Below are 27,310 nucleotides of genomic sequence, written 5' to 3' on the forward strand. Positions count from 1 at the left end.
GACTGGGTCCCGGCCCCCCGCCTTACACCACTCTTGGAACATACGCCATCTGCCTGGGTAAAGCAGTGGAGGGAGCATGTGCATTCCGGATGGTATCAACCACAGAAAGGTCCATCCTCTCCAGACTCACCCTCCCACCAGCCACACCAACAGTCGTTGGCCCAACATCGGGTACTGGAACAGTGACCCGTTGTGCTGTGAGAGGGCCGTCGCCGACCAAGGAATGACCCAAGGAGGAGCGACCAGAAGCTGGATCAAGACCGGGAACCACACTGCCGTGCCCCGGTCCGGCGCGACCAGGATCACCGTCCTGCGCTCCCTCCGTATCCGCTCCAACAGCTGACCCAACAGCTGTACAGGAGGAAAGGCGTACAGAAGACCGGGCGGCCATGGAAATGTCGAGAAGGCATCCACCCCCAAGGGGGGATGATCTGCTCGACTGACCGAGAACCACAAGGGGCACTTGTGAGAGCGTCGGCACGCAAACAGGTCGACCGGCCTCCCCGAACCGATCCCAGATCTGTCTGACTATGTCGGGGCGGAGTTCCCACTCGTCGTAACGAGGACCGCCCCGAGACATCATATCCGCGCCCATATTCTCTGTACCAGGAATGTGGAGCGCCCTCAGACTGCGCAGCCTGCGGGATGCCCATAGCCAAAGTTCGACCGCCGCCCGGAGCAGGCGGATGGAACGAGTCCCACCCTGCCTGTTGATATACGCCGCTGCCATCATACTGTCTGTCCTGACCAAAACGTGCTCGCCTACCACCAGGTGGTCGAACCGTTTGAGGACCAGGAGGACCGCCTTCAATTCCAACACATTGATGTGCGGGGTAGATGGGCCAGCATGAACCTCCGTCCAGCTGCCCCCCACTGCGTGGGTCCGACACGTCCCTCCCCAACCCGTGAGAGAGGCGTCGGTGAAGACCGTGACGTGTGAGCGCCTGCTGCCCATGGGGACCCCAATGGTGAGGATACCCAGCCTCCTCCAATGGGCGAGATCTCCCCATATCGACAAAGGAACCGTCAACCGTTTCCATTTGTCCCTCACCGGATCTATTCTCATAGAGAAAAACCACCTCTGTATCCTCCTCATGACGAGGAGGCCAAGAGGAACCACCGTGTGAGCAGATGCCATCTTGCCGAGCAGACGCATCACTTGCAGTGCCGTGACCGTCCCTCCCAGACGGAAACCCCAGAGCGTGCGAAGGATAGAAACCCGGCTCTGCACCGAGAGGGTTACAATCATGGGCCTCGACCTCAACGTCAAGCCCAAGCACTCCACCTGTTGACTGGGAAGAGGCGTACTCTTCTTCCAATTCACAGCAAAACCCAGCCTGGTGAGGAATTCCACCACCAGCCTGGTATGAGACCTGGCAACCTCCTCCGAACGACTGAGGAGTAGAATGTCGTCGAGATAGAATAGAACTCGTATCCCCCGATGACGTAAAGGCTCCAGCGCAGTCGCCACGCACTTGGTGAATGTGCGGGAAGCCAGAGAATAGCCGAACGGCAACCTCTGGTACTTGTACGCTACGCCCTGAAACAGGAACCATAGGAACTTCCTGTGAGGAGGGAAAATCGGGATGTGAAAATACGCATCCTTCAGGTCTATGGAGGTGAACCAGTCTCCCCTTCTGACAGCAAGCAGAAGGAGTTTGACGGTCAACATTCTGAATGGTCTCGCTACAATCAACCGATTGAACGCGGACAGATCCAGTATAGGTCTGACCCCCCCTGTTTTCTTGGGTACCAGAAAATAACGGGAGTAGACGCCTGACATCGCGTCCTCTCTCGGAACCACAACGACGGCCTGCTTCGCCAACAGAGATTGGATCTCGTCGGCCAGGGCTGTCACTGCTTCTGACCCTGACAATAGGGTCGGCACCAAACCTGAGAACGGAGGGTGGGGTTGTGCGAACTGCAAAACAAGCCCCTCCCTCAACGTTCTCTCCATCCACCCCTCCAAACGGCATTCTTGTCGCCATATGTGAAAATAATCCCACAGCGCACACGCCGTCAACTGACGCTGGGCCGCAAGGAACAGTAGATAGTTGGCCCGGTCCCTCCCGCTGTGCGACGCACCCAAGGGGGGACCCCAACAGAAAGGGCCGGTTTGATACGGGAGAAGCTGTCATCAAACTGGTTGACACACACCCCCCCCTGAACACCCCTCTAGCGCATGCTGAGGAGTTGTTCCGCAGCTAGACACGCAAGGCATGAGGACCCCATGGGCTCCTACACGCCAAAGCCCTGCAGTGATATTGCTACCACCCAAATCACACTCGCCTCTTCTTTGCAGACCACTGCCGCTCTCACGGGAGTGGGAGGCATCAGCGCGATACCCCGCCTGGCGAAGGCGAGGCCGGGATAACCCTTGCTGTACATTCAACAGAAGAGGTCTCGAGTCCCCCTGCTGACCACCCTAGCTAGTGGCAGCTGTAACACCAGGCTCATCCATCACACAACATGTGGTGCAGGAGCCACGCGACAGCACAACATTCTCACGGACAGACCCAGGCTCAGCCATCAACTGGGTGTCAGCCCCTGTCCCCATGAGAAGTGAAGAATGGGGCCGCATGCGCTTCAAAGAAGGTTCGCGGCCCGCAGCCAAAGGAGAACGATCAGAGCCCCGCTTCCGTGGGTAACAGAGAGAGGATTGAACGGGGAGCGGGCTGCTCGCGGCAAAGTGACGACGGCTTGTTTTATCCAAGCCGAATTCACCCAAAATGGCCGATCCCTCGGCCGCCAAGGCTGTCGGCCTTGTGGAACCCTGTTGACTCTCCACCCAGGGCACCACTGGCGGGGGAAACATGGCCGCCTGTCGAGGATCTCGCCACAGTCGTTGACGAGACCATGCTCCCACCTCTGGCTGCACAGCGTGAGGCGGTGTAGGACCCAGATCAACAACCGCCTGCGCCTCCACAGAATGACCAAAAAGACTTTCCGTGGAAAAAGGAGTCGTGAGGAGAGAAAACCTATCCTCTTCCCCAAGAGGAGATTGCTCCAACCAAACATGCCTAACAACAACGTTGATAGCATCTAATCCTTCCCGCAGTTATAGCTTGCGACTGAGTCAAGATCTCTATAACACCACAAACATGCAACATGTTTACAATGTCGGCTGGACCCATAGCCCTACTACCCGACGCCAATGTGGATAGGAACTAGCCAGCTGAGCCATAACACTGGCCGCCGCTACAAACCATCCTGCAGCTGTATACCACTCATCCGTCCATACTGCCACCCTCCGAGCCGATTCGCTCTCAAGCATCGGCCGGGCGCCGGTGCACAGGAACAAAGCTACCTGGCTACGTAGCCACGGTACACCCGGCCTGCACCCTGTTGTTAGCCCGTTTTCCCCGTAAAAAAGGTAAGTAGGACTCAGCGAAACCCCCCACATTAGCAACCGACTGACCTTCATCAATGAAGTGGGCAAGAGGAGGGAAAAGCGGCAATGTCCCGCGGCGGGGATTATTAGAACAACGACCCATTTCAGCGTCAACATTAGCATTGGCAGTAGTAGCATTAGTAGCATTAGCGTTAGCAGCGTGCTCCAGGATCGCCAGGAAAACGTCCACTGCAGTGGAACGATCACCAAGCCACCCCGGCCCTGGCGCCGAAACATACTCCACAGCATTACCAATACCAACATTGATGCCTGATGACACAGGGCCTACCTTTGTACAAGCCGGCTCAATAGCCAAACCTTGTACGCTGCCCCTTGGTCTGCCGCCGACAGACGAGGAAACATCAACACAGGCCCGACGTGTCGCTGAAACATGCCTCGAAGATGCCAGGGGTAAGCAAACCTCCGGTAAGCTTTCAACATTACGCAATTTCTCTAATCTTTTCATAACAACTAGTTAACATAAGGTGCACTGCATCCGTTATGATGGAAACGAAATTAGAGGAAGAGTGTTTGGTGACCAGGCCCACTGTCTTATAGGCTACGCCTCCATAGGGGCGGGACCCGGCAGGTGTAGGTGTGCGTGTTTTTTTCGTTGATGGAGTACAATAGGTACATGAGATGAGGTATCTCGATAGGCTTTAAGAGCGGGACGCGGTGGCCAAGTACGATAATATAACCTTCTGTAGTGTGGTAGTGAAAGGTTAACCTTCTGTAGTGTGGTAGTGAAAGGTTAACCGTCTGTAGCGTGGTAGTGAAAGTTAACCTTCTGTAGTGTGGTAGTGAAAGGGTTAACCTTTTGTAGTGCGGTAGTGAAAGGTTAACCTTCTGTAGTGTGGCAGTGAAAGGGTTAATCGTCTGTCATGTGGCAGTGAAAGGGTTAACCTTCTCTAGTGTGGTAGTGAAAGGTTAACCTTCTGTAGTGTGGCAGTGAAAGGGTTAGGGTTCTTCTGAGTAATCCCAACATCACATTGACCTCTCTGCTGTTTTTCTTCTTTCTTTTTCTTTTCCAGGAAGTCGACCTTTTTCAACGTACTGACCAAGAGTCAAGCGGCGGCGGAGAACTTCCCCTTCTGCACCATCGACCCCAACGAGAGCCGGGTGCCCATTCCCGACCAGCGCTATGACTTCCTCTGTCAGTTCCACAAGCCTCTCAGGTACTATTCACTCACTCCTCCGTCACGCCGTCCTCCTGGTAGGGCTGAGCCCAAACGTCCGAACGTTCGAACCTTCGTCTGTTACGTTGGCATTCGAATTTTAAATCAACATTCAAAGACCTTTTCTATTCATTCTGTTTAAACCAATGGGGGGTTTCTTCACAGTTGCAGATAAAGATTAGGCTACACTAATATTATAGTATTAAAACTGATGAAAGTTGATTTAATAAAATAAAAAAAGACTCATTTAATCAGATGAATCACTTTATTCAAATTGAGGATTTAGTTTGAGGATATTTATAAAAAATATATATATATAAATAAAAATAAAGTATTAAAAACGAAGGTTCGAACGTCCGTTCGAAAGACCCTGACGAAGTTCGAAAACAGGCTTCGGGGAAACAGCCTTAATTCCTCGTGACGCCGCCGCGTGTAACACCGTAGGAATGTGAAAGCATGGGCGTAGTTGTTGTAGGGGGGGGGGGTTCAGGGGGGCATGCCCCCCCCTCACTATTGAGAAGAGGTGAATTTGACCCCCTCAATAAATAGAGCTAATATGAAAGACGACCCCCCTGCCCAAAAGAGGTAAAAGATAAGGGGGTGTCAAAACATGTATATATCCTTTTTTACCCAGTAACTATAGAATAAATAGAATAAATATTTGAACGCCTGAGAGCCTCGCTGTGTTATATATTCCATGATATTTGTGTCAGCGGGTTCCTGGATGTTGTCTTTTCCTTTACATAAATAACGACATTTCCACCATGAAGTGATGCAGAAAAGACACAAAAAATATATATATTTATATTCATATATTTATTATATATCCTTCTTACCTCTAACTATGTATTTACCACCAAATACGTACACCGAAATGCAGGAAATTTGATTTTGATCAAACTTTCCAGGGGGAGGACCACTAACCCCCCCCCCCCCATTTAAAGTGCCCCCCCCCCCCCCCCATCGTTGAAACCAAACCTACGGCCCTGGCGTGAAGGGATACAACAACTGACGCAAAGACGTCGGTTCCTGATATGATGAGCGATGGCCGTTATCCTCTGCGTTATTTGCAAACTATAGAAATTAAAGAAGGATTCTGACTAGGGCTGCACGATTCTTGCTAAAATGTGAATCACGATTTTTCTCTCTAAGAATTGAGATCACGATTCTCACACGATTCTTATTTTTCCCAATAAAATAACTTATTGCACTCTTTCTTAAACATACAACATAACATATATCAGAGTGCTTGACTTAAACTTAAACATAACATATATGAAAGTGCTTGACTTAAACTTAAAAGTCTCTTGTAACATACAAAATAACTCAAGTCAGAATCGTCATCATTTAAATAAGTAAAGTAAAAAGTTAAAAAATATATATAATATTTGAAGAAAAAAAATCGTTATAATTTAGAAATTAGATCGCATAGGTCTATGAATCGAGATCGCGATTTATTTTTTTATTAATCGTGCAGCCCTAATTCTGACATCAGCAGAACTGAACGTTTCCACACTTGACACTGGTGTGGGTTCACGTGATGATGACGCTTCCTTCTTTTATAATTTCCCTGCTTATTTGGGGCGAGGAAAGCGTTGCCGTCATTGAACTGTTCCTGGTTAGGGAACGTCTTTATGGAAGCTGTCGAAGCAGGTTCCATCCAGACTTATGGCGCCGTGTGTTGATGAATCAATGTCTCTCTTGGACTGACAGGTATTGGCATCATGTAATATTGTACAGTAGCGCCATTAAGAGCCAGCAGCGCATAGTCTTCTGTGAACGATATGAAACGCCCCAGGGCATTCTCACGTTTTAAAACAACCCTATTTTGACAGGCACAGTTAAATATGGCAGCCAATATGAAGTATTCATTTTGAAAAGGTCCAGTGTTGATGTCAAAATATTATATGTTATTATTCCGCTTAGGGATGCACCGATCCAATATGGATATCGGCCCCGATATCACAAAAATAGCTGGATCGGGTATCGGTAAAAAAAATATAATAATAACGGAATATATATATATTTTTAAATATAATATAACAAGAAATAAAATAAGAAAATAACAATTCAGTACATTTATATCTATGTGTTAATTTGTTACATTTAGTTTCACTAAGTTAGGAAAGTATAATGTTTTAAGTCAAGCCTGATTGTTGTCGCCTTGCACAAAATAATGATCCCAGTTTCTTCCACACAGTGAGGCATACAGTTTATTCATTGAACAATGGGTATTTACATTTACATTTAGTCATTTAGCTGATGCTTTTATCCAAAGCGACTTACAAGTTCTGTACGACAAGTCATCAGGAAGGGCACAACTCTAACAGCTGAGTAACAATGTTCACCAAAGTGTTGAGTGCTACAGTGTAGGTTAGTATATTAGTGCATGACAGTAAGGTTAGTTCTGTTTCGTATTCGCTCTCGCTCAGCATCGCTCTCTGCACTATCTCGCATATGTGCACGCGCACTGAATAAAGACCACAAATGTACCTTTAATCCCAAATATTCGTCTGACCACACCCCTATCAGCTTACCCATATAAGCAGGGGTGGGGCCACCCACTCGCCTCCTTCTCGCTTTCACCACAAGGAAGAAGTGCCTCGGTAGATCCCCACACTTGACACCATGCTGGAAGAAAGGATTAGGAGCAGCTTTGGGAAACAAGGATACGTTGACATCATATCTTTATTTTCTCTCTCACTATTTTCGAGAAAATACGGCGATATTGTCTTCGTACTGGAGTGTCTGGAAGATGATGATCATTCAAAAAATCCTCCACCGGTTTTCGTATTGGGAGTTCGTGCCGCTACATGCTTTTCCAACTGCAGTCCTTGCTGTGTGCTGGTTGCGGTAAAGGCACAGCTGGGCTGTAGGACGCGCCGCTGTTGTGAGACGCGGTGGGTTCCTGGTTCTGGTGAGTTATGTTTGCTGGCAGGCTTCACTTGTCTGTTAGTGCTATGGGGGCTACTTGACAATGTTTATGAAAACCGGCCCCAGGCTAGGGTCCTTTGTTCAGTCTCCTAGACGACAGAAGACCTTGGTCTGAAGCCATTTTAGTTTAACTAGTGGGCCGCGACCATTAACACTGGTGATCCTTGTGTGTTCTGGACGAGTGGATATCTCTCTGTCCCGTGTTAAGCCCCTTCTTTCATATCCAAATGAGAGTATTCCTTCACGAGGAGATATGTGCATGGATGTGCGATAGCGGCAGATCCATGTTCAAGTCAGCTACACAGGCCAGTTTGGTATTGTGCTGATTCCGTCGGGTGTTGGTAAAATCACCGTTGTAAAGCAGTGTTGACATCTTGTTTCTCTTTTCTCTTAAAAAGTGAGGAGAGGTTCAGAACGGCGGCCTGTCTGGGTGAGTGTTATGTCATTGTATACATGTTCAGGTGATAGCTGCTTAGCTTACGGTTAGCCAGTCAGCTGTTAGCTGCTGCGTTAGCCTGCTGGGATCGCTGCATGGCCTACTTAGGTTGGGCCTACTGTTAGCCAGTCAGCTGTTAGCTGCGGCGCTAGCATGTCGTGATCACTAGGTAACGTTAGCTTGCTGCTATAGGCCAAGGCCTGGCGCGGGGTAGCTTTGTTGAACGTGCTTTGATTATAACATGTTTTACACTCTTGACTACGACGTCATCCTTGACAGGGGATGTTCGTCGACCCTGCCCTGAGCCTGGACGGGCATTGCGTCAACAAAGAGGACTGTAGCGACTGGTTGGAGCGACGACGCTGCCCAGTTCGAGCAACACAGGATCGGCTGTGTTGTCTACGGGGTCTTGAGTCTGCACTTCGCTGATCTACGTTCCGGGTAGGACAAGGTTTGACCAGACCTTATAACACGTCTTCTGGTTTAACTTTTCTAAATGTTTTGTGAATAACGATGTTTTCCCAAAACGTGTGTTGCTGCAATGCATTTAGGATACGACGCGAGTTATGTGTGAACTGTTTTTGTCACTGGCAGTTAGCTTCTCCGTGCAAATCGGGTTGTTGTTACAGATGTGAAAATTATCTGGTTGTTGTGTGAGAAACATCATGGTGTTTATATGTACCGTGTACTCACAACTAAGGTAACTAACCTATGAAGCTATGCTTAGTGACAAGTGAGTAAAAGAATGTTCTTTTCTCAGCCTGTGATGACAATGAACAGTGTGTTCGCATATTAACAGGTTTTCCTGTTTTAACTGGCCGTATTAAGGGTAAAATAGGAGGATTGTGTTTCCCCCCGGTTCCCTGGGGACTTTTTCATCCTCCTATCAGACATGTTGTGCACTAAATTGTGTCTTTTGTGTGGTGGGGATGCGATGTAACCCTTAGCTTGATTGCTGAGGTTGTGCTAAAACTGCTGGAGAAACTTTATTTTCCTAAAAGAAAAGATTGTTTGGTCGCTGTCGTGTGTGCTTAGCAAGGCCTGTGGCCGATACTAATCGAGAATTATGTATTCTCTCATTATGAAAAACGGCGTTCCTCTGTAGAGTGTTTTTGCCATTTTTTGTAGGTGATGATGGGTTGTGTGTGTCATGTGACCTACAACTGGGTTGGACTGGCCACAGAAGCACATGTGTATGTTGGACCGGGGCTCTTAGAGAGCCCTCTCTATTCTGTGTTTTTTCCTTAGTAAAAATCAGATAGCAGGTTGGCTCATGCGCTGTGTGGAGCTGTCAAACGCTTCATAGAGCTGACTATGACTGTGTCATATTCTCTTTTTGTCATTACATCGTATCATGGGTGTGGGGTCGTAAAGGGGTGAACTGGTAACCTTTCCTCTCCCCCTTGTTTCTGTCGGTCAGGGGTACACCCCCTGTCCTTCAAGGTTCCTGTCACGTTGCGGTTCGGCACGTTACGGGGGGGGGAGGGAGTTTCCTGGTCCCACGGCCTGGTATATTGGGCGTGTGCACCGCGGAAATTCCCCCGCCATAGAGTACGTCACCGTGCGCGTCTCTGTTGGTAGGACTTCCGTGTGCTGTTCAGGTCCATGTGATGGATCTGTTTCGGGGGGGTGGTCAGGGCTCCTCCTCTCCAATCGCCTTTTCGGGCCTTCTGTGAGTTCGGACTCCTCCTTTCCATGTGAGGGAGCCTCCATCAGAGTACAGAGCCTTCCTCCTCAGATTGTCAAAGTGAGTGGACCCTCTAGAAGGTGTCCTATTCTATTGTATATGTATTCGATTCAATTCGATTATTGAGTGTGTATGGGTTCAGTGCCTCTTCCCCGGAGAGCCCTAAAACCAATTTTTTACATGGCTCAAGGTGCAATATATTCTTTTCAATCTGTACAGCTCGCGTGGGAAGTCTCTCTGGGGATCCCCGTCTCCTTCCTATGGGAGGGTGGTGGGATGTAAAAATGTGAAAAAAAATTTACCCCCGGCTGTGTAGACTGGGATACATACTGTTGATGCTTCCTTCTTTTCTATTCAAAAAGTGTTGGAGTTAGGAAGTGTCACACCCCTCTTGTCGTTCCCCTGGGCGCCTTGGGGATTCAATGACAGGTCTAAATAGCCTGTTCATTGATGGGGGTGTGTCCCGACGCACGTATAGTGCTAGCTCGCTGTAAACAGGCGACTGACTGGCGCGCCTTGGTTGCTTGTGGTTAAAACGGCGTTTTTATAAAGCAACTGAGATGGGGGTTTTTCCTCTTCCGACGACCAAATCCCACGACCTGGGTTGGTTTTCGACGGATTCTCGTTCATGTCTGGGGGATGATGACGGAATGGATCTGAACATATGTAGAGGGGTCTCACGCCCTTGGGGTGGGCCACCAGGCGCGGTTCGCCTGGACGTCTGGGTGGCGCCTTCTTTTCATGTTAAGATCGACACGCATATCTGCCCTTTCTCCTGGAGTAGGCATGTCAGCGTGGTTAGGGCACGGGACTGGTTCTGGTCACGCTGGTCCGGATCAGTTGAACCCGTTGTCCGCCGGGGATGCAGATCTGCTGTTCTGGTACCCTAAGGGACTTGGGCTTTTTTCAGGGGGAAAAATGCCAGGTCGGTCCGGGTGTCACAGGGTTAAGCGCTATGGAGACCCTGGTTGGGTACGTTTTTACTCAGCACTGTCGTAATGGCTTACGGCCATGCCATCCTGTACACGCTCGATCTCGTCGGATCTCGGCCGCTACACAGGTTGGTCCTGGTTAGTACTTGGTTGGGAGACCGCCTGGGAATACCAAGTACGGTGTGCTTAGGGGCTGGTTCTCCATTATTTTTCGCTCCTCTCTCACGCATGGCGAAGAGGGGCCTGTGGGGGTGGTTTTTGACCTCCTCTGGTGACCCTGTGCTTCCCGTACCGCCAGGCCCGGTCCGAAGTAATGTTTCGTCGACCCGTAGGCCTGGGTTAACCCTTTTTTGAAAACTGAAACACTTGTACTGCGGTATAGCCGGTGTATACCCGCAGGTGTGTTTTGGAGTTTTTTCTTGAGGGGTTATAGGAACAACCACCACATTGGGTAACACCGAGGTGGTTGATTCCCTGGTGTGTTGGAGCAGTGTCAACTCCCGGGTTCACCGTTTGAGGGTGCCCCTGCATGTTCATGACGTCTGCCAATCGTGTCAGCCTTCTCTGCCTCGACCCCTCTGGGTGGGGGTTTTTAAATGGAGGCTTGGTCATGCAACACCGCCAGCTTACGCTCCTTCCGCCGGGGCGGCTGTGTTCAGCTGTCCCCTCTGGCGCCTGTCTCGTCCGCAGTCTCCAGGCTAGGGTTAATAGCCTGTTGCCTGGTTTTTCCCCGGTGCGCTGCCTGCTTCCGTTGGTTAACCTTTTTTTGTGTGCTTACGGCCATGCTGACTGCCTGTTGCAGGGTCAGTGTGCCAGGCGGTGTACTATTGGGGGGACGGGGCCCGCTCGGCTGAGGGGCCTTTGTCCGAATACGCTGGCGATGTGGGGGGCGGGGTACTACGTGCCCACCTGGTGGGGTCTTGATGCTGGCATCATGGACTTCTCCGGGCCCCCATTCCAGGGAGTCCAGTCCTTTTGGTGGGTCTGGGTCTTCCTTCGCGCTCCGCTGCTACGGCCTTGCCACGGGGTTGGGTTTGCCCTTGACCCCGTGATTCTGGGGGCAGTAACGAGGTTGTTCCTCCGTTCGTTCCCGGGTGGCATGCGGGTTGTGCGTGTGTGTAGTCGTGGGGTCAAGCCACGGTCTGCTCACCCTGTGCGTTGAGTTGCTTGAGTGCCTCTTCGCACGGTCGGGTCCGTCGCCCTCCCGTGAAGCCCCTAATAGGGGGGGTGCCCTCCATTAGGGTGGGTCGGGGGGGCTCGGCCCTCCCTGTTCTGATGGTTGTGGGGGGCTGTCAGCGGGGTGTATTTGTCGGCCGTTGGCTCTCGCTCGGCCTCCCTTGTGCAGAGAGCGATGCCGAGCGAGAGCGAATACGAAACAGAACGTTAGGTTATGACTATAACCAAGTTCTGTTAGTATAGCGACGCTTGGCATCCGACGCCGCTGCAGCCTTTGACCTCGCCTTGTGGCGAAAGCTTGGGAAGGAGGCGAGTGGGTGGCCCCACCCCTGCTTATATGGGTAAGCTGATAGGGGTGTGGTCAGACGAATATTTGGGATTAAAGGTACATTTGTGGTCTTTATTCAGTGCGCGTGCACATATGCGAGATAGTGCAGAGAGCGATGCCGAGCGTCGCTATACTAACAGAACTTGGTTATAGTCATAACCTAACGTTAGGGTTCGATTTTTATTTAAACTAATTTAATTTCAGATAATGGTATGGGTATCGGATTGGTACTCGGTATCGACCGATACCCAAAGCCAGGTATCGGTATCGGTATCGGGACTGAAAAAGTCGGATCGGTGCGTCCCTAATTGAAAACCTTTAACCTCAAACAGTGAACTCCAAGCCCACGTGGTTGAACTAAAAATCCAAAGAAACAGACTAAGAAATGACGTAAACACCATGATCAGAACCGCAAAAAGAAATTTCATCAACGACAAAACTGAGGAAAACAAAAACAAACCCTGCGAACTTTGGAAATTACTCAATAATCAACTAGGCTGCAGTAAAAAACTTAAAACCAGATTCTCAAACATAAACATAAAGACGGACAACACGCTCATCACAGACAAGCTGGATGTAGCCAATTACTTAAACATCTTCTTCACAAACATAGCCACAACACTGGTAAACAAACTACCCTCCCACTCAGGGCATTATGGGGTAGAACACATAGTAGCATACTACAAAAACCTAGGGGTCCACAAAGACGACTTCAAACTCGAAATGGTAACAACCGATGAGGTACTCAAAAAATTGAGCGCCCTCCAACCTAACAAGGCCACTGGCCATGACAACATCCCCTCCAAATTCCTCAGAGATGCAGCAGCTGCCATCACCCCAGTCATCACACACATAATAAACCTCTCTATAAGACAGGGGCACGTCCCCAAGGACTTCAAAATTGCGAGAGTGACCCCTCTACACAAAAAGGGCAGCAAATTAGACCCAGGCAACTACCGCCCTGTTTCTATTCTTACCTCCATCTCGAAAGTCATGGAGAAAATAGTCTACGAACAGGTCGAAAAGTACCTGGCGGAAAAAAACCTAATCTACGAATTCCAATCTGGCTTCAGAACGTCCCACTCCACTGACACATGCCTCCTCTATTTGAACGACCACATCAAACAAGAGGTGGACGCTGGCAAATACTGCGGCATGGTCATGCTGGACCTACAAAAGGCCTTCGACACTGTCAATCACTCCATTCTAATGGACAAGCTAAAAGCAATTGGTTTTGATAGCCTATCAGTGAGCTGGATGCAATCCTACCTGGAGGGGAGAGAACAGATGGTAGAGGTAAACGGTACTCTATCCCCCCCCCTCACAGTGAGCTGTGGTGTTCCACAAGGAAGCATACTAGGACCGCTACTCTTCCTAATTTATGCAAATGACATGTCGTCAGCCTGTGACTGCAACTTGTTCCTGTTTGCGGACGACTCAGCCCTGCTGGTCTCTGACAAGAACAAATTGCAGGTTGAAAAAACCCTCAGCACGGAACTAGGCAAAATCTGCATATGGCTCGCTGATAACAAACTATCATTACACATGGGCAAAACAGAGTCCATTCTCTTCGGTTCAAATAACAAACTCAGCAAGACCGACGGATTCTCAGTTACAGTGGGTGACAATATTGTCACAAGGAAAGACGAAATTACCTACCTGGGTTCCATCCTAGAGGCAAATCTTTCCTGTGACAAAATGGCATCCAATGTAATAAAAAAAGTCAACCAACGAACTAGATTCTTGTACCGGATCTCCTCTCTGGTAAACAAGAATACCCTGAAGACTCTGGCAGGAGCACTCATTCAAGGGTACTATGACTATGCGTGCACCTCATGGTACCAAAGCACCTCAAAGGCGCTTAAAACAAAATTACAAACATCACAAAACAAACTGGTCAGACTACTACTTGACCTGAACCCCAGAACCCACCTCACCCCTGCCCACTTTGCCAACCTAGGATGGCTTAGAGTAGACGACAGAGTACAGCAACTTGCAATGGGCCTGGTCTACAAGATACACTATACGACCGGGGTGCCCATGTACATGTCAAAATACTTCCCAAAGGTCAGTGAATACCACAACCACTACACCAGAGGAAGCTCAACAAATCATGTTAAACCCAGATTCGGCTCAAACAAGGGACTAAACACGTTTCGCAATTATGCCACAACAATGTGGAACGCCCTACCCAAAGCTGTAAAGGAATGTGAATCCCTGCCCACATTCAAACCCGCCCTTAAAGAGCACCTACGGGAGGCTGCAATTCGAAACTGGCCACCGTAAATGCCCAAAACCCCCACCACCTCCTAATAGACAGTCTCCTCCCCACCGCATGTATATATTCCCTCCCCGCCGTATGTATATTTCCCTCCCACCCACCCACCCCCTCCTAATGTACAGTCCCCTCCCCATCATATGTATATACTCTGTCAGGATCTAGGGTTAACAGTACTGTATATTTGAATACCGCCTATGTCACAAATGTATCAGTACTAAATACCTATATGTCCCTATGCCATAAATGTCATGTATGTTGTGTATGTCATAAATGTCTATATGAATTGAAAATGGGGGACCCTGATGGAAACAAGACAAACGTCTTTCTCAGGTCTGCATCCCCTTAACAATTGTATGTATTGAGCCGTACTGTATTGTACCCATTCTGCAATCTGTTAAATAAAGTTTTCATTCATTCATTCATTCATCCCAGAGGGGAGATTCAGATGTCCTTTACAGCATAAACAGTATAACAGCAATTTAAAAACAGCAATTAAAAAACAGTTTATACATAACATACATAACATACACTTATTAGTATGTGTTAAAAACAAGATGGACAAGTACACAGGGATAAAAATAGCTAAAATAGGACTAAAAAGAGATAAAAAAAAAAAGTGGTGAAAAAGAAAAGAAACAAGTCCAATCATGAATGTGTTGTTAACTAATTAAATTAATTTGTTACAGTCCACAACCCAGCTCCTCCAGTCCACGGCAGTTGGCCCGTCCTGGCCCTGCTAGGTTGTGGAGCCTGATTGCCACTGATTGCTAATTCCGCTTTACTTCCTGGTCTTGCAGCAAAGTGGCGGCGTATCTGAACGTGGTGGACATCGCTGGGCTGGTGAAGGGAGCGCACGCCGGCCAGGGCCTGGGCAACGCCTTCCTGTCCCACATCAGCGCGTGCGACGGCCTCTTCCACATGACGCGTGAGTAGCCAAGAGTAAAGACCCTAACCCTATCAAAACGGCAGTCAAAGTGTGTATTTTCACTTCAGCACTACGTTTGTTTACCAATGATTATAAGTGTTATATGAGTTTATAGAAATCTCAGCGCATTGAGCATCTTAATCTGATGAAAAATGGCGAAGGATTTTTCATTACAAAAATGTAACTGTACATTTCATTCACGGTCTTTGCTGCCCTGTTACGGGCGCCTGCATGTATAGTCTCTCATCCACCCTGTAGAGTTTCTTCTGCGGTGGCTTTCAGTACGACTCCAAGAGCAACACGACGGTGGGGAACGCCGAGGCCAGCGGAACCGGCCTCGCATTCCTAATGGGACGCTCCCTCAGCACTGGGGAGTGAGAGGGTCTGGCTCTGGTTAGGACTCCCTCAGTTAGACTCCCAGCACTGGGGGAGTGAGAGGGTCTGGCTCTGGTTAGCACTTCACACACTCGGTAGCAAACTCTAAAGGTTTGGAATGAAAATGAAACCGCTGAACTCTGCAATTTGACGCCGAATGCCACAGTTGATTAAGTTTTGATACAACAAGGAGTTCGTGAAAATATTTCACAAATAGAAATATTGTTTGGGGTGTGTGTGGGGTGTCCAGTTCATAATTAATTTGTAACAGATTCTGTCTTATGTGTGGTAGATTTATCATATTCTTACAAAACAGATACATAAATTTTTTAGTGTAATACAAATTTACATTTACATTTTGTCGTTTAGCTGAACGCTTTTATCCAAAGTGACTTACAAGTCAACTGAGTAACAATGATCATCAAATAGTGTTGAAACTTGGGGCGCTCCAGTCTTGAGCGCATAGTGGTAGCAAAGACACATCAGCGCTCGTCTTTATAGAAGGCCCCTATAGTCTTCCGTCTGTCCTTTTCACTCTGTGTGAATACACAGATGAGATTAGCTCAGCGAATTAGCCCCGGCAAAATACCCCTGGCTTTGTCTTAGCTCCCCGCACTTGGCCTTGTAACGACTCGTGAGTCCTCTCTGCGGATCAAGTTCCTTGTTGCCCCAGGCGCCTTCTTTGTCTCGCACAATTAAAGTGTTACACGCTACAGCAATTTAAAATCGCAGCCACTGAAACGGATGGCAGAGGCACTTTTCCTTCTTTTTTCCTGAAATAGCTGAATTTGTTTACTGATTTTCCCGTTATGTGAAAAGAGCTCTGATTAGCGAGTCGGTCTGCAGGGAGCAGAGCCAAACGGACGCAGGTTTTTATTACGTGGAGCGTTTTCTCCCGTACTGCGGGGGGGGGGGGGGGGGTCTTCTTGGACATAATAATAAAATAATAATCAACTTTATTTGTGTAGCACCTTTCATAAAAGAATTGCGGCTCAAAGTGCTTCACAGTAGCAAAGAAAATACATAGGCATAAAATTAGCAAAAAATTGGAAGATCAAGAGCAATGTTGAGGTAAAATAAGTATAAAACAAGCTTCAAAATAGAACATTAAATCACATAGTTCTTCACATTGGGATCTAACATCCCCAATAGGCCTATTTGTTAACGGTTTGATACATTTTAAAATAGACAAAGATCAAAATAGAGTAGACAGAGTAAAATAATGCAATAGTGCAGTTCTGAATTACTTAATTAATTAAAACCTGACAGTCTTTCTTCCCTGTTTGATACCCATACAGTTCAAAACCTGACAGTCTTTCTTCCTGTTCGATACCCACACAGTTTAAAACCTGACAGTCTTTCTTCCTGTTCGATACCCACACAGTTAAAAACCTGACAGTCTTTCTTCCTGTTTGATACCCACACAGTTCAAAACCTGACAGTCTTTCTTCCTGTTTGATACCCACCCAGTTTAAAACCTGACAGTCTTTCTTCCTGTTCGATACCCACACAGTACAAAACCTGACAGTCTTTCTTCCTGTTTGATACCCACACAGTTCAAAACCTGACAGTCTTTCTTCCTGTTTGATACCCACCCAGTTTAAAACCTGACAGTCTTTCTTCCTGTTTGATACTCACACAGTTCAAAACCTAACAGTCTTTCTTCCTGTTTGATACCCCACACAGTTCAAAACCTGACAGTCTTTCTTCCTGTTCGATACGCACACAGTTCAAAACCTGACAGTCTTTCTTCCTGTTTGATACCCACACAGTTCAAAACCTGACAGTCTTTCTTCCTGTTTGATACCCACACAGTTCAAAACCTGACAGTCTTTCTTCCTGTTTGATACCCACACAGTTTAAAACCTGACAGTCTTTCTTCCTGTTTGATACCCACACAGTTTAAAACCTGACAGTCTTTCTTCCTGTTTGATACCCACACAGTTTAAAACCTGACAGTCTTTCTTCCTGTTCGATACCCACACAGTTCAAACCCTAACAGTCTTTATTCCTGTTCGATACCCACACAGTTTAAAACCTGACATTCTTTCTTCCTGTTCGATACCCACACAGTTCAAACCCTAACAGTCTTTTCTCTTGTTCGATACCCACACAGTTCAAAACCTAACAGTATTTCCTCCTGTTTGATACCCACACAGTTCAAAACCGAACAGTCTTTCCTCCTGTTCGATACCCACACAGTTTAAAACCTGACAGTCTTTCTTCCTGTTTGATACCCACACAGTTCAAAACCTAACAGTCTTTCTTCCTGTTTGATACCCCACACAGTTCAAAACCTGACAGTCTTTCTTCCTGTTCGATACGCACACAGTTCAAAACCTGACAGTCTTTCTTCCTGTTTGATACCCACACAGTTCAAAACCTGACAGTCTTTCTTCCTGTTTGATACCCACACAGTTAAAAACCTGACAGTCTTTCTTCCTGTTTGATACCCACAGTTTAAAACCTGACAGTCTTTCTTCCTGTTTGATACCCACACAGTTTAAAACCTGACAGTCTTTCTTCCTGTTTGATACCCACACAGTTTAAAACCTGACAGTCTTTCTTCCTGTTCGATACCCACACAGTTCAAACCCTAACAGTCTTTCTTCCTGTTCGATACCCACACAGTTTAAAACCTGACATTCTTTCTTCCTGTTCGATACCCACACAGTTCAAACCCAAACAGTCTTTCCTCTTGTTTGATACCCACACAGTTCAAAACCTAACAGTCTTTCCTCCTGTTTGATACGCACACAGTTCAAAACCTGACAGTCTTTCTTGCTGTTTGATAACCACACAGTTCAAAACCTGACAGTCTTTCTTCCTGTTTGATACCCACACAGTTAAAAACCTGACAGTCTTTCTTCCTGTTTGATACCCACAGTTTAAAACCTGACAGTCTTTCTTCCTGTTTGATACCCACACAGTTTAAAACCTGACAGTCTTTCTTCCTGTTTGATACCCACACAGTTTAAAACCTGACAGTCTTTCTTCCTGTTCGATACCCACACAGTTCAAACCCTAACAGTCTTTCTTCCTGTTCGATACCCACACAGTTTAAAACCTGACATTCTTTCTTCCTGTTCGATACCCACACAGTTCAAACCCAAACAGTCTTTCCTCTTGTTCGATACCCACACAGTTCAAAACCTAACAGTCTTTCCTCCTGTTTGATACCCACACAGTTCAAAACCGAACAGTCTTTCCTCCTGTTCGATACCCACACAGTTTAAAACCTGACAGTCTTTCCTCCTGTTCGACACCCACACAGTTTAAAACCTGACAGTCTTTCTTCCTGTTCGATACCCACACAGTTCAAAACCTGACAGTCTTTCTTCCTGTTCATTACATTACATTTTACATTTAGTCATTTAGCTGACGCTTTTATCCAAAGCGACTTACAAGTTCTGTACGACAAGCCATCAGGAAGGGCACAACTCTATCAGCTGAGCAACAATGTTCATCAAAGTGTTGAGTGCTACAGTGTAGGTTAGTTTATTAGGACAAGTGCATGACAGTACGGTTAGTTAGGGTTAGATTTTTTTTTTTTTTTTTTTTAATTCAGATAATGGTTGAAGAAGTGCGTCTTTAGTCGACGGCGAAAGATTGGACGTGATTCGGCTGTCCTAACTGGGGTGGGTAGTTCATTCCACCATTGTGGGGCAAGGACTGAGAATAGGCGACTTCTCTTTGATGACCCTCCCGGAGCTTGGATAGGAGTAGGTCTGAGGCGGCCAGAAGATGCAGAGCGTAGGGGTCTTGAGGGTGTGTAGTTAGAGACCATTGACCGGAGGTAGGCGGGAGCGGTTCCCTTTGCCGCACGGTATGCTAGGTCGAGGGCCTTGAAGCGGATTCGTGCAGCAATGGGGAGCCAGTGCAGGTCCCTAAGAAGTGGGGTGACATGGGCCGACTTCGGTAGGTTTGAGATCAGGCGGGCCGCTGCGTTCTGAATGAGTTGAAGAGGCTTAGTGGCAGTGGCCGGGAGGCCAGCGAGCAGTGCATTGCAGTGTTCGATACCCACACAGTTTAAAACCTGACAGTCTTTCTTCCTGTTTGATACCCACACAGTTCAAAACCTAACAGTCTTTCTTCCTGTTTGATACCCCACACAGTTCAAAACCTGACAGTCTTTCTTCCTGTTCGATATGCACACAGTTCAAAACCTGACAGTCTTTCTTCCTGTTTGATACCCACACAGTTCAAAACTTGACAGTCTTTCTTCCTGTTTGATACCCACACAGTTAAAAACCTGACAGTCTTTCTTCCTGTTTGATACCCACACAGTTTAAAACCTGACAGTCTTTCTTCCTGTTTGATACCCACACAGTTTAAAACCTGACAGTCTTTCTTCCTGTTTGATACCCACACAGTTTAAAACCTGACAGTCTTTCTTCCTGTTTGATACCCACACAGTTCAAACCCTAACAGTCTTTCTTCCTGTTCGATACCCACACAGTTTAAAACCTGACATTCTTTCTTCCTGTTCGATACCCACACAGTTCAAACCCTAACAGTCTTTCCTCCTGTTTGATACCCACACAGTTCAAAACCGAACAGTCTTTCCTCCTGTTTGATACCCACACAGTTCAAAACCTAACAGTCTTTCCTCCTGTTCGATACCCACACAGTTCAAAACCTAACAGTCTTTCCTCCTGTTTGATACCCACACAGTTCAAAACCTAACAATCTTTCCTCCTGTTCGATACCCACACAGTTTAAAACCTGACAGTCTTTCCTCCTGTTCGACACCCACACAGTTTAAAACCTGACAGTCTTTCTTCCTGTTCGATACCCACACAGTTCAAAACCTGACAGTCTTTCTTCCTGTTCGATACCCACAGAGTTTAAAACCTGACAGTCTTTCTTCCTGTTTGATACCCACACAGTTCAAACCCTAACAGTCTTTCTTCCTGTTCGATACCCACACAGTTTAAAACCTGACATTCTCTCTTCCTGTTCGATACGCACACAGTTTAAAACCTGACAGTCGTTCCTCCTGTTCGACACCCACACAGTTTAAAACCTGACAGTCTTTCTTCCTGTTCGATACCCACACAGTTCAAACCCTAACAGTCTTTCTTCCTGTTCGATACCCACACAGTTTAAAACCTGACATTCTTTCTTCCTGTTCGATACCCACACAGTTCAAACCCTAACAGTCTTTCCTCTTGTTCGATACCCACACAGTTCAAACCCTAACAGTCTTTCCTCTTGTTTGATACCCACACAGTTCAAAACCTAACAGTCTTTCCTCCTGTTCGATACCCACACAGTTTAAAACCTGACAGTCTTTCCTCCTGTTCGACACCCACACAGTTTAAAACCTGACAGTCTTTCTTCCTGTTCGATACCCACACAGTTCAAAACCTGACAGTCTTTCTTCCTGTTCGATACCCACACAGTTTAAAACCTGACAGTCTTTCTTCCTGTTTGATACACACACAGTTCAAAACCTAACAGTATTTCTTCCTGTTTGATACCCCACACAGTTCAAAACCTGACAGTCTTTCTTCCTGTTCGATACGCACACAGTTCAAAACCTGACAGTCTTTCCTCCTGTTCGATACCCACACAGTTAAAAACCTGACAGTCTTTCTTCCTGTTTGATACCCACACAGTTTAAAACCTGACAGTCTTTCTTCCTGATTGATACCCACACAGTTTAAAACCTGACAGTCTTTCTTCCTGTTTGATACCCACACAGTTTAAAACCTGACAGTCTTTCTTCCTGTTCGATACCCACACAGTTCAAACCCTAACAGTCTTTCTTCCTGTTCGATACCCACACAGTTTAAAACCTGACATTCTTTCTTCCTGTTCGATACCCACACAGTTCAAACCCTAACAGTGTTTCCTCTTGTTCGATACCCACACAGTTCAAAACCTAACAGTCTTTCCTCCTGTTTGATACCCACACAGTTCAAAACCTAACAGTCTTTCCTCCTGTTTGATACCCACACAGTTCAAAACCTAACAGTCTTTCCTCCTGTTCGATACTCACACAGTTTAAAACCTGACAGTCTTTCCTCCTGTTCGACACCCACACAGTTTAAAACCTGACAGTCTTTCTTCCTGTTCGATACCCACACAGTTCAAAACCTGACAGTCTTTCTTCGTGTTCGATACCCACACAGTTCAAAACCTGACAGTCTTTCTTCCTGTTTGATACCCACCCAGTTCAAAACCTGACAGTCTTTCTTCCTGTTTGATACCCACACAGTTTAAAACCTGACAGTCTTTCTTCCTGTTTGATACCCACACAGTTTAAAACCTGACAGTCTTTCTTCCTGTTTGATACCCACACAGTTTAAAACCTGACAGTCTTTCTTCCTGTTTGATACCCACACAGTTCAAACCCTAACAGTCTTTCTTCCTGTTCGATACCCACACAGTTTAAAACCTGACATTCTTTCTTCCTGTTCGATACCCACACAGTTCAAACCCTAACAGTCTTTCCTCCTGTTTGATACCCACACAGTTCAAAACCGAACAGTCTTTCCTCCTGTTTGATACCCACACAGTTCAAAACCTAACAGTTTTTCCTCCTGTTCGATACCCACACAGTTCAAAACCTAACAGTCTTTCCTCCTGTTTGATACCCACACAGTTCAAAACCTAACAATCTTTCCTCCTGTTCGATACCCACACAGTTTAAAACCTGACAGTCTTTCCTCCTGTTCGACACCCACACAGTTTAAAACCTGACAGTCTTTCTTCCTGTTCGATACCCACACAGTTCAAAACCTGACAGTCTTTCTTCCTGTTCGATACCCACACAGTTTAAAACCTGACAGTCTTTCTTCCTGTTTGATACCCACACAGTTCAAACCCTAACAGTCTTTCTTCCTGTTCGATACCCACACAGTTTAAAACCTGACATTCTTTCTTCCTGTTCGATACCCACACAGTTCAAACCCTAACAGTCTTTCCTCCTGTTTGATACCCACACAGTTCAAAACCGAACAGTCTTTCCTCCTGTTTGATACCCACACAGTTCAAAACCTAACAGTCTTTCCTCCTGTTCGATACCCACACAGTTCAAAACCTAACAGTCTTTCCTCCTGTTTGATACCCACACAGTTCAAAACCTAACAATCTTTCCTCCTGTTCGATACCCACACAGTTTAAAACCTGACAGTCTTTCCTCCTGTTCGACACCCACACAGTTTAAAACCTGACAGTCTTTCTTCCTGTTCGATACCCACACAGTTCAAAACCTGACAGTCTTTCTTCCTGTTCGATACCCACAGAGTTTAAAACCTGACAGTCTTTCTTCCTGTTTGATACCCACACAGTTCAAACCCTAACAGTCTTTCTTCCTGTTCGATACACACAGTTTAAAACCTGACATTCTCTCTTCCTGTTCGATACGCACACAGTTTAAAACCTGACAGTCGTTCCTCCTGTTCGACACCCACACAGTTTAAAACCTGACAGTCTTTCTTCCTGTTCGATACCCACACAGTTCAAACCCTAACAGTCTTTCTTCCTGTTCGATACCCACACAGTTTAAAACCTGACATTCTTTCTTCCTGTTCGATACCCACACAGTTCAAACCCTAACAGTCTTTCCTCTTGTTCGATACCCACACAGTTCAAACCCTAACAGTCTTTCCTCTTGTTTGATACCCACACAGTTCAAAACCTAACAGTCTTTCCTCCTGTTCGATACCCACACAGTTTAAAACCTGACAGTCTTTCCTCCTGTTCGACACCCACACAGTTTAAAACCTGACAGTCTTTCTTCCTGTTCGATACCCACACAGTTCAAAACCTGACAGTCTTTCTTCCTGTTCGATACCCACACAGTTTAAAACCTGACAGTCTTTCTTCCTGTTTGATACACACACAGTTCAAAACCTAACAGTATTTCTTCCTGTTTGATACCCCACACAGTTCAAAACCTGACAGTCTTTCTTCCTGTTCGATACGCACACAGTTCAAAACCTGACAGTCTTTCCTCCTGTTCGATACCCACACAGTTAAAAACCTGACAGTCTTTCTTCCTGTTTGATACCCACACAGTTTAAAACCTGACAGTCTTTCTTCCTGATTGATACCCACACAGTTTAAAACCTGACAGTCTTTCTTCCTGTTTGATACCCACACAGTTTAAAACCTGACAGTCTTTCTTCCTGTTCGATACCCACACAGTTCAAACCCTAACAGTCTTTCTTCCTGTTCGATACCCACACAGTTTAAAACCTGACATTCTTTCTTCCTGTTCGATACCCACACAGTTCAAACCCTAACAGTGTTTCCTCTTGTTCGATACCCACACAGTTCAAAACCTAACAGTCTTTCCTCCTGTTTGATACCCACACAGTTCAAAACCTAACAGTCTTTCCTCCTGTTTGATACCCACACAGTTCAAAACCTAACAGTCTTTCCTCCTGTTCGATACTCACACAGTTTAAAACCTGACAGTCTTTCCTCCTGTTCGACACCCACACAGTTTAAAACCTGACAGTCTTTCTTCCTGTTCGATACCCACACAGTTCAAAACCTGACAGTCTTTCTTCGTGTTCGATACCCACACAGTTCAAAACCTGACAGTCTTTCTTCCTGTTTGATACCCACCCAGTTCAAAACCTGACAGTCTTTCTTCCTGTTTGATACCCACACAGTTTAAAACCTGACAGTCTTTCTTCCTGTTTGATACCCACACAGTTCAAACCCTAACAGTCTTTCTTCCTGTTTGATACCCACACAGTTTAAAACCTGACATTCTCTCTTCCTGTTCGATACGCACACAGTTCAAACCCTAACAGTCTTTCTTCCTGTTCGATACCCACACAGTTCAAAACCTAACAGTCTTTCCTCCTGTTCGATACCCACACAGTTCAAACCCTAACAGTCTTTCCTCTTGTTCGATACCCACACAGTTCAAAACCTAACAGTCTTTCCTCCTGTTTGATACCCACACAGTTCAAAACCTAACAGTCTTTCCTCCTGTTTGATACCCACACAGTTCAAAACCTAACAGTCTTTCCTCCTGTTCGATACTCACACAGTTTAAAACCTGACAGTCTTTCCTCCTGTTCGACACCCACACAGTTTAAAACCTGACAGTCTTTCTTCCTGTTCGATACCCACACAGTTCAAAACCTGACAGTCTTTCTTCGTGTTCGATACCCACACAGTTCAAAACCTGACAGTCTTTCTTCCTGTTTGATACCCACCCAGTTCAAAACCTGACAGTCTTTCTTCCTGTTTGATACCCACACAGTTTAAAACCTGACAGTCTTTCTTCCTGTTTGATACCCACACAGTTCAAACCCTAACAGTCTTTCTTCCTGTTTGATACCCACACAGTTTAAAACCTGACATTCTCTCTTCCTGTTCGATACGCACACAGTTCAAACCCTAACAGTCTTTCTTCCTGTTCGATACCCACACAGTTCAAAACCTAACAGTCTTTCCTCCTGTTCGATACCCACACAGTTCAAACCCTAACAGTCTTTCCTCCTGTTCGATACCCACACAGTTCAAAACCTAACAGTCTTTCCTCCTGTTTGATACCCACACAGTTCAAAACCTAACAGTCTTTCCTCCTGTTCGATACCCACACAGTTTAAAACCTGACAGTCTTTCCTCCTGTTCAATACCCACACAGTTTAAAACCTGACAGTCTTTCCTCCTGTTCGACACCCAATTTGACCCTTTGAAACCTCCCTCTCAGGGCGCAGACTTTTCCATCCTAGACTTTTCAAGACGACTCGGTGGACGGAGTAAATGTGGTATTTCGGTTCCTACGGCGTTTTCCAATCGGCCTTTCCGACAGGCTGCCTGTGACGCGCCGTACGCCGACTGTTGTTGTGATGAGGATGAACCCGGGCCGTACGGTGACGGTTGTTGTGATGAGGATGAGCCCGGGCTGTACGGTGACGGTTGTTGTGATGAGGATGAGCCCGGGCTGTACGGTGACGGTTGTTGTGATGAGGATGAGCCCGGGCTGTACGGTGACGGTTGTTGTGATGAGGATGAGCCCGGGCTGTACGGTGACGGTTGTTGTGATGAGGATGAACCCGGGCCGCACGGTGACGGTTGTTGTGATGAGGATGAGCCCGGGCCGTACGGTGACGGTTGTTGTGATGAGGATGAGCCCGGGCCGTACGGTGACTGTTGTTGTGATGAGGATGAGCCGTACGGTGACGGTTGTTGTGATGAGGATGAGCCCGGGCCGTACGGTGACGGTTGTTGTGATGAGGATGAGCCCGGGCCGTACGGTGACTGTTGTTGTGATGAGGATGAGCCGTACGGTGACGGTTGTTGTGATGAGGATGAGCCCGGGCCGTACGGTGACGGTTGTTGTGATGAGGATGAGCCGTATGGTGACGGTTGTTGTGATGAGGATGAGCCGTACGGTGACGGTTGTTGTGATGAGGATGAGCCCGGGCCGTACGGTGACGGTTGTTGTGATGAGGATGAGCCCGGGCCGTACAGTGACGGTTGTTGTGATGAGGATGAGCCGTACGGTGACGGTTGTTGTGATGAGGATGAGCCCGGGCCGTACGGTGACGGTTGTTGTGATGAGGATGACCCGTACGGTGACGGTTGTTGTGATGAGGATGAGCCCGGGCCGTACGGTGACGGTTGTTGTGATGAGGATGAGCCGTACGGTGACGGTTGTTGTGATGAGGATGAGCCGTACGGTGACGGTTGTTTTGATGAGGATGAGCCCGGGCCGTACGGTGACGGTTGTTGTGATGAGGATGAGCCCGGGCCGTACAGTGACGGTTGTTGTGATGAGGATGAGCCGTACGGTGACGGTTGTTGTGATGAGGATGAGCCCGGGCCGTACGGTGACTGTTGTTGTGATGAGGATGAGCCGTACGGTGACGGTTGTTGTGATGAGGATGAGCCCGGGCCGTACGGTGACGGTTGTTGTGATGAGGATGAGCCGTACGGTGACGGTTGTTGTGATGAGGATGAGCCGTACGGTGACGGTTGTTGTGATGAGGATGAGCCCGGGCCGTACGGTGACGGTTGTTGTGATGAGGATGAGCCCGGAGTTTCAAGTTTCAAGTTTCAAGTTTCTTTATTAAAGTGTGTAAAGTGTCACAGCCAACTAAGTAACACTGGGTGGTATGACATCCTGATCTTATATATGATTATGGGGAATGTCTGTAGATTCTTCCTGGACAATGGAATAGAAACACGTTATGTGTAAACACATGTTAAAGTGCCACAAGTCAACGAGTGACACTTTGTATAATATTCTTATGTTTATTATATATGATTGGAGCTATGTATATGACCTGTATACTCTTTATACACTTATAAAACTATGTTACAGTTAATGTGCAGTCGGAGTAAAGAGCAGGCCTGAGCTGAGAGCAAGTCGGCACAGTTTAACCCTGTCCGGTCTGCATAGAATATAGCCAGCAGTCTCCCTCGTCTGCATCCCCTTGAGTTGGGGCGAGTGAGAACGAAGGGGGGGGGGGGGGGCCCTTCGGAATGCAATCTCTGAGCAGGGTGCTTTCCACAGCAGGTTGTCACACTCTGCGTAGAGTAGACAAGGATAGGTACAAGTGTGTGCATATATATGTGTACACTGTATGCTATATATATATGTACTGTATTATACATGTAAGTGTATCTGTATATATCTGTAGTATTTGTTGGGCTATGTACTATGTACTATGTACTCATGCTGGAGGTGTG

The 27,310-nt window shown here is 47.0% G+C and overlaps 1 protein-coding gene across 1 annotated transcript in view; it reads left to right on the plus strand.

Annotated features, from left to right (window-relative positions):
• Positions 1 to 27,310, plus strand: part of LOC311228438 (obg-like ATPase 1) — a gene marked incomplete at both ends in the record, with an annotated part of 145,187 nt that overhangs the window by 39,329 nt on the left and 78,548 nt on the right. Inside the window, 2 exons of the mRNA XM_084314343.1 lie at positions 4,423 to 4,566; positions 15,138 to 15,265. Coding sequence (XP_084170469.1) covers positions 4,423 to 4,566; positions 15,138 to 15,265 — 272 coding nt within the window. The remainder of the gene's footprint in view (positions 1 to 4,422; positions 4,567 to 15,137; positions 15,266 to 27,310) is intronic.

Source organism: Notolepis coatsorum (genome assembly GCF_963971535.1).
Source record: "Notolepis coatsorum genome assembly, chromosome: 5".
Classification (NCBI taxonomy): domain Eukaryota; kingdom Metazoa; phylum Chordata; class Actinopteri; order Aulopiformes; family Paralepididae; genus Notolepis; species Notolepis coatsorum.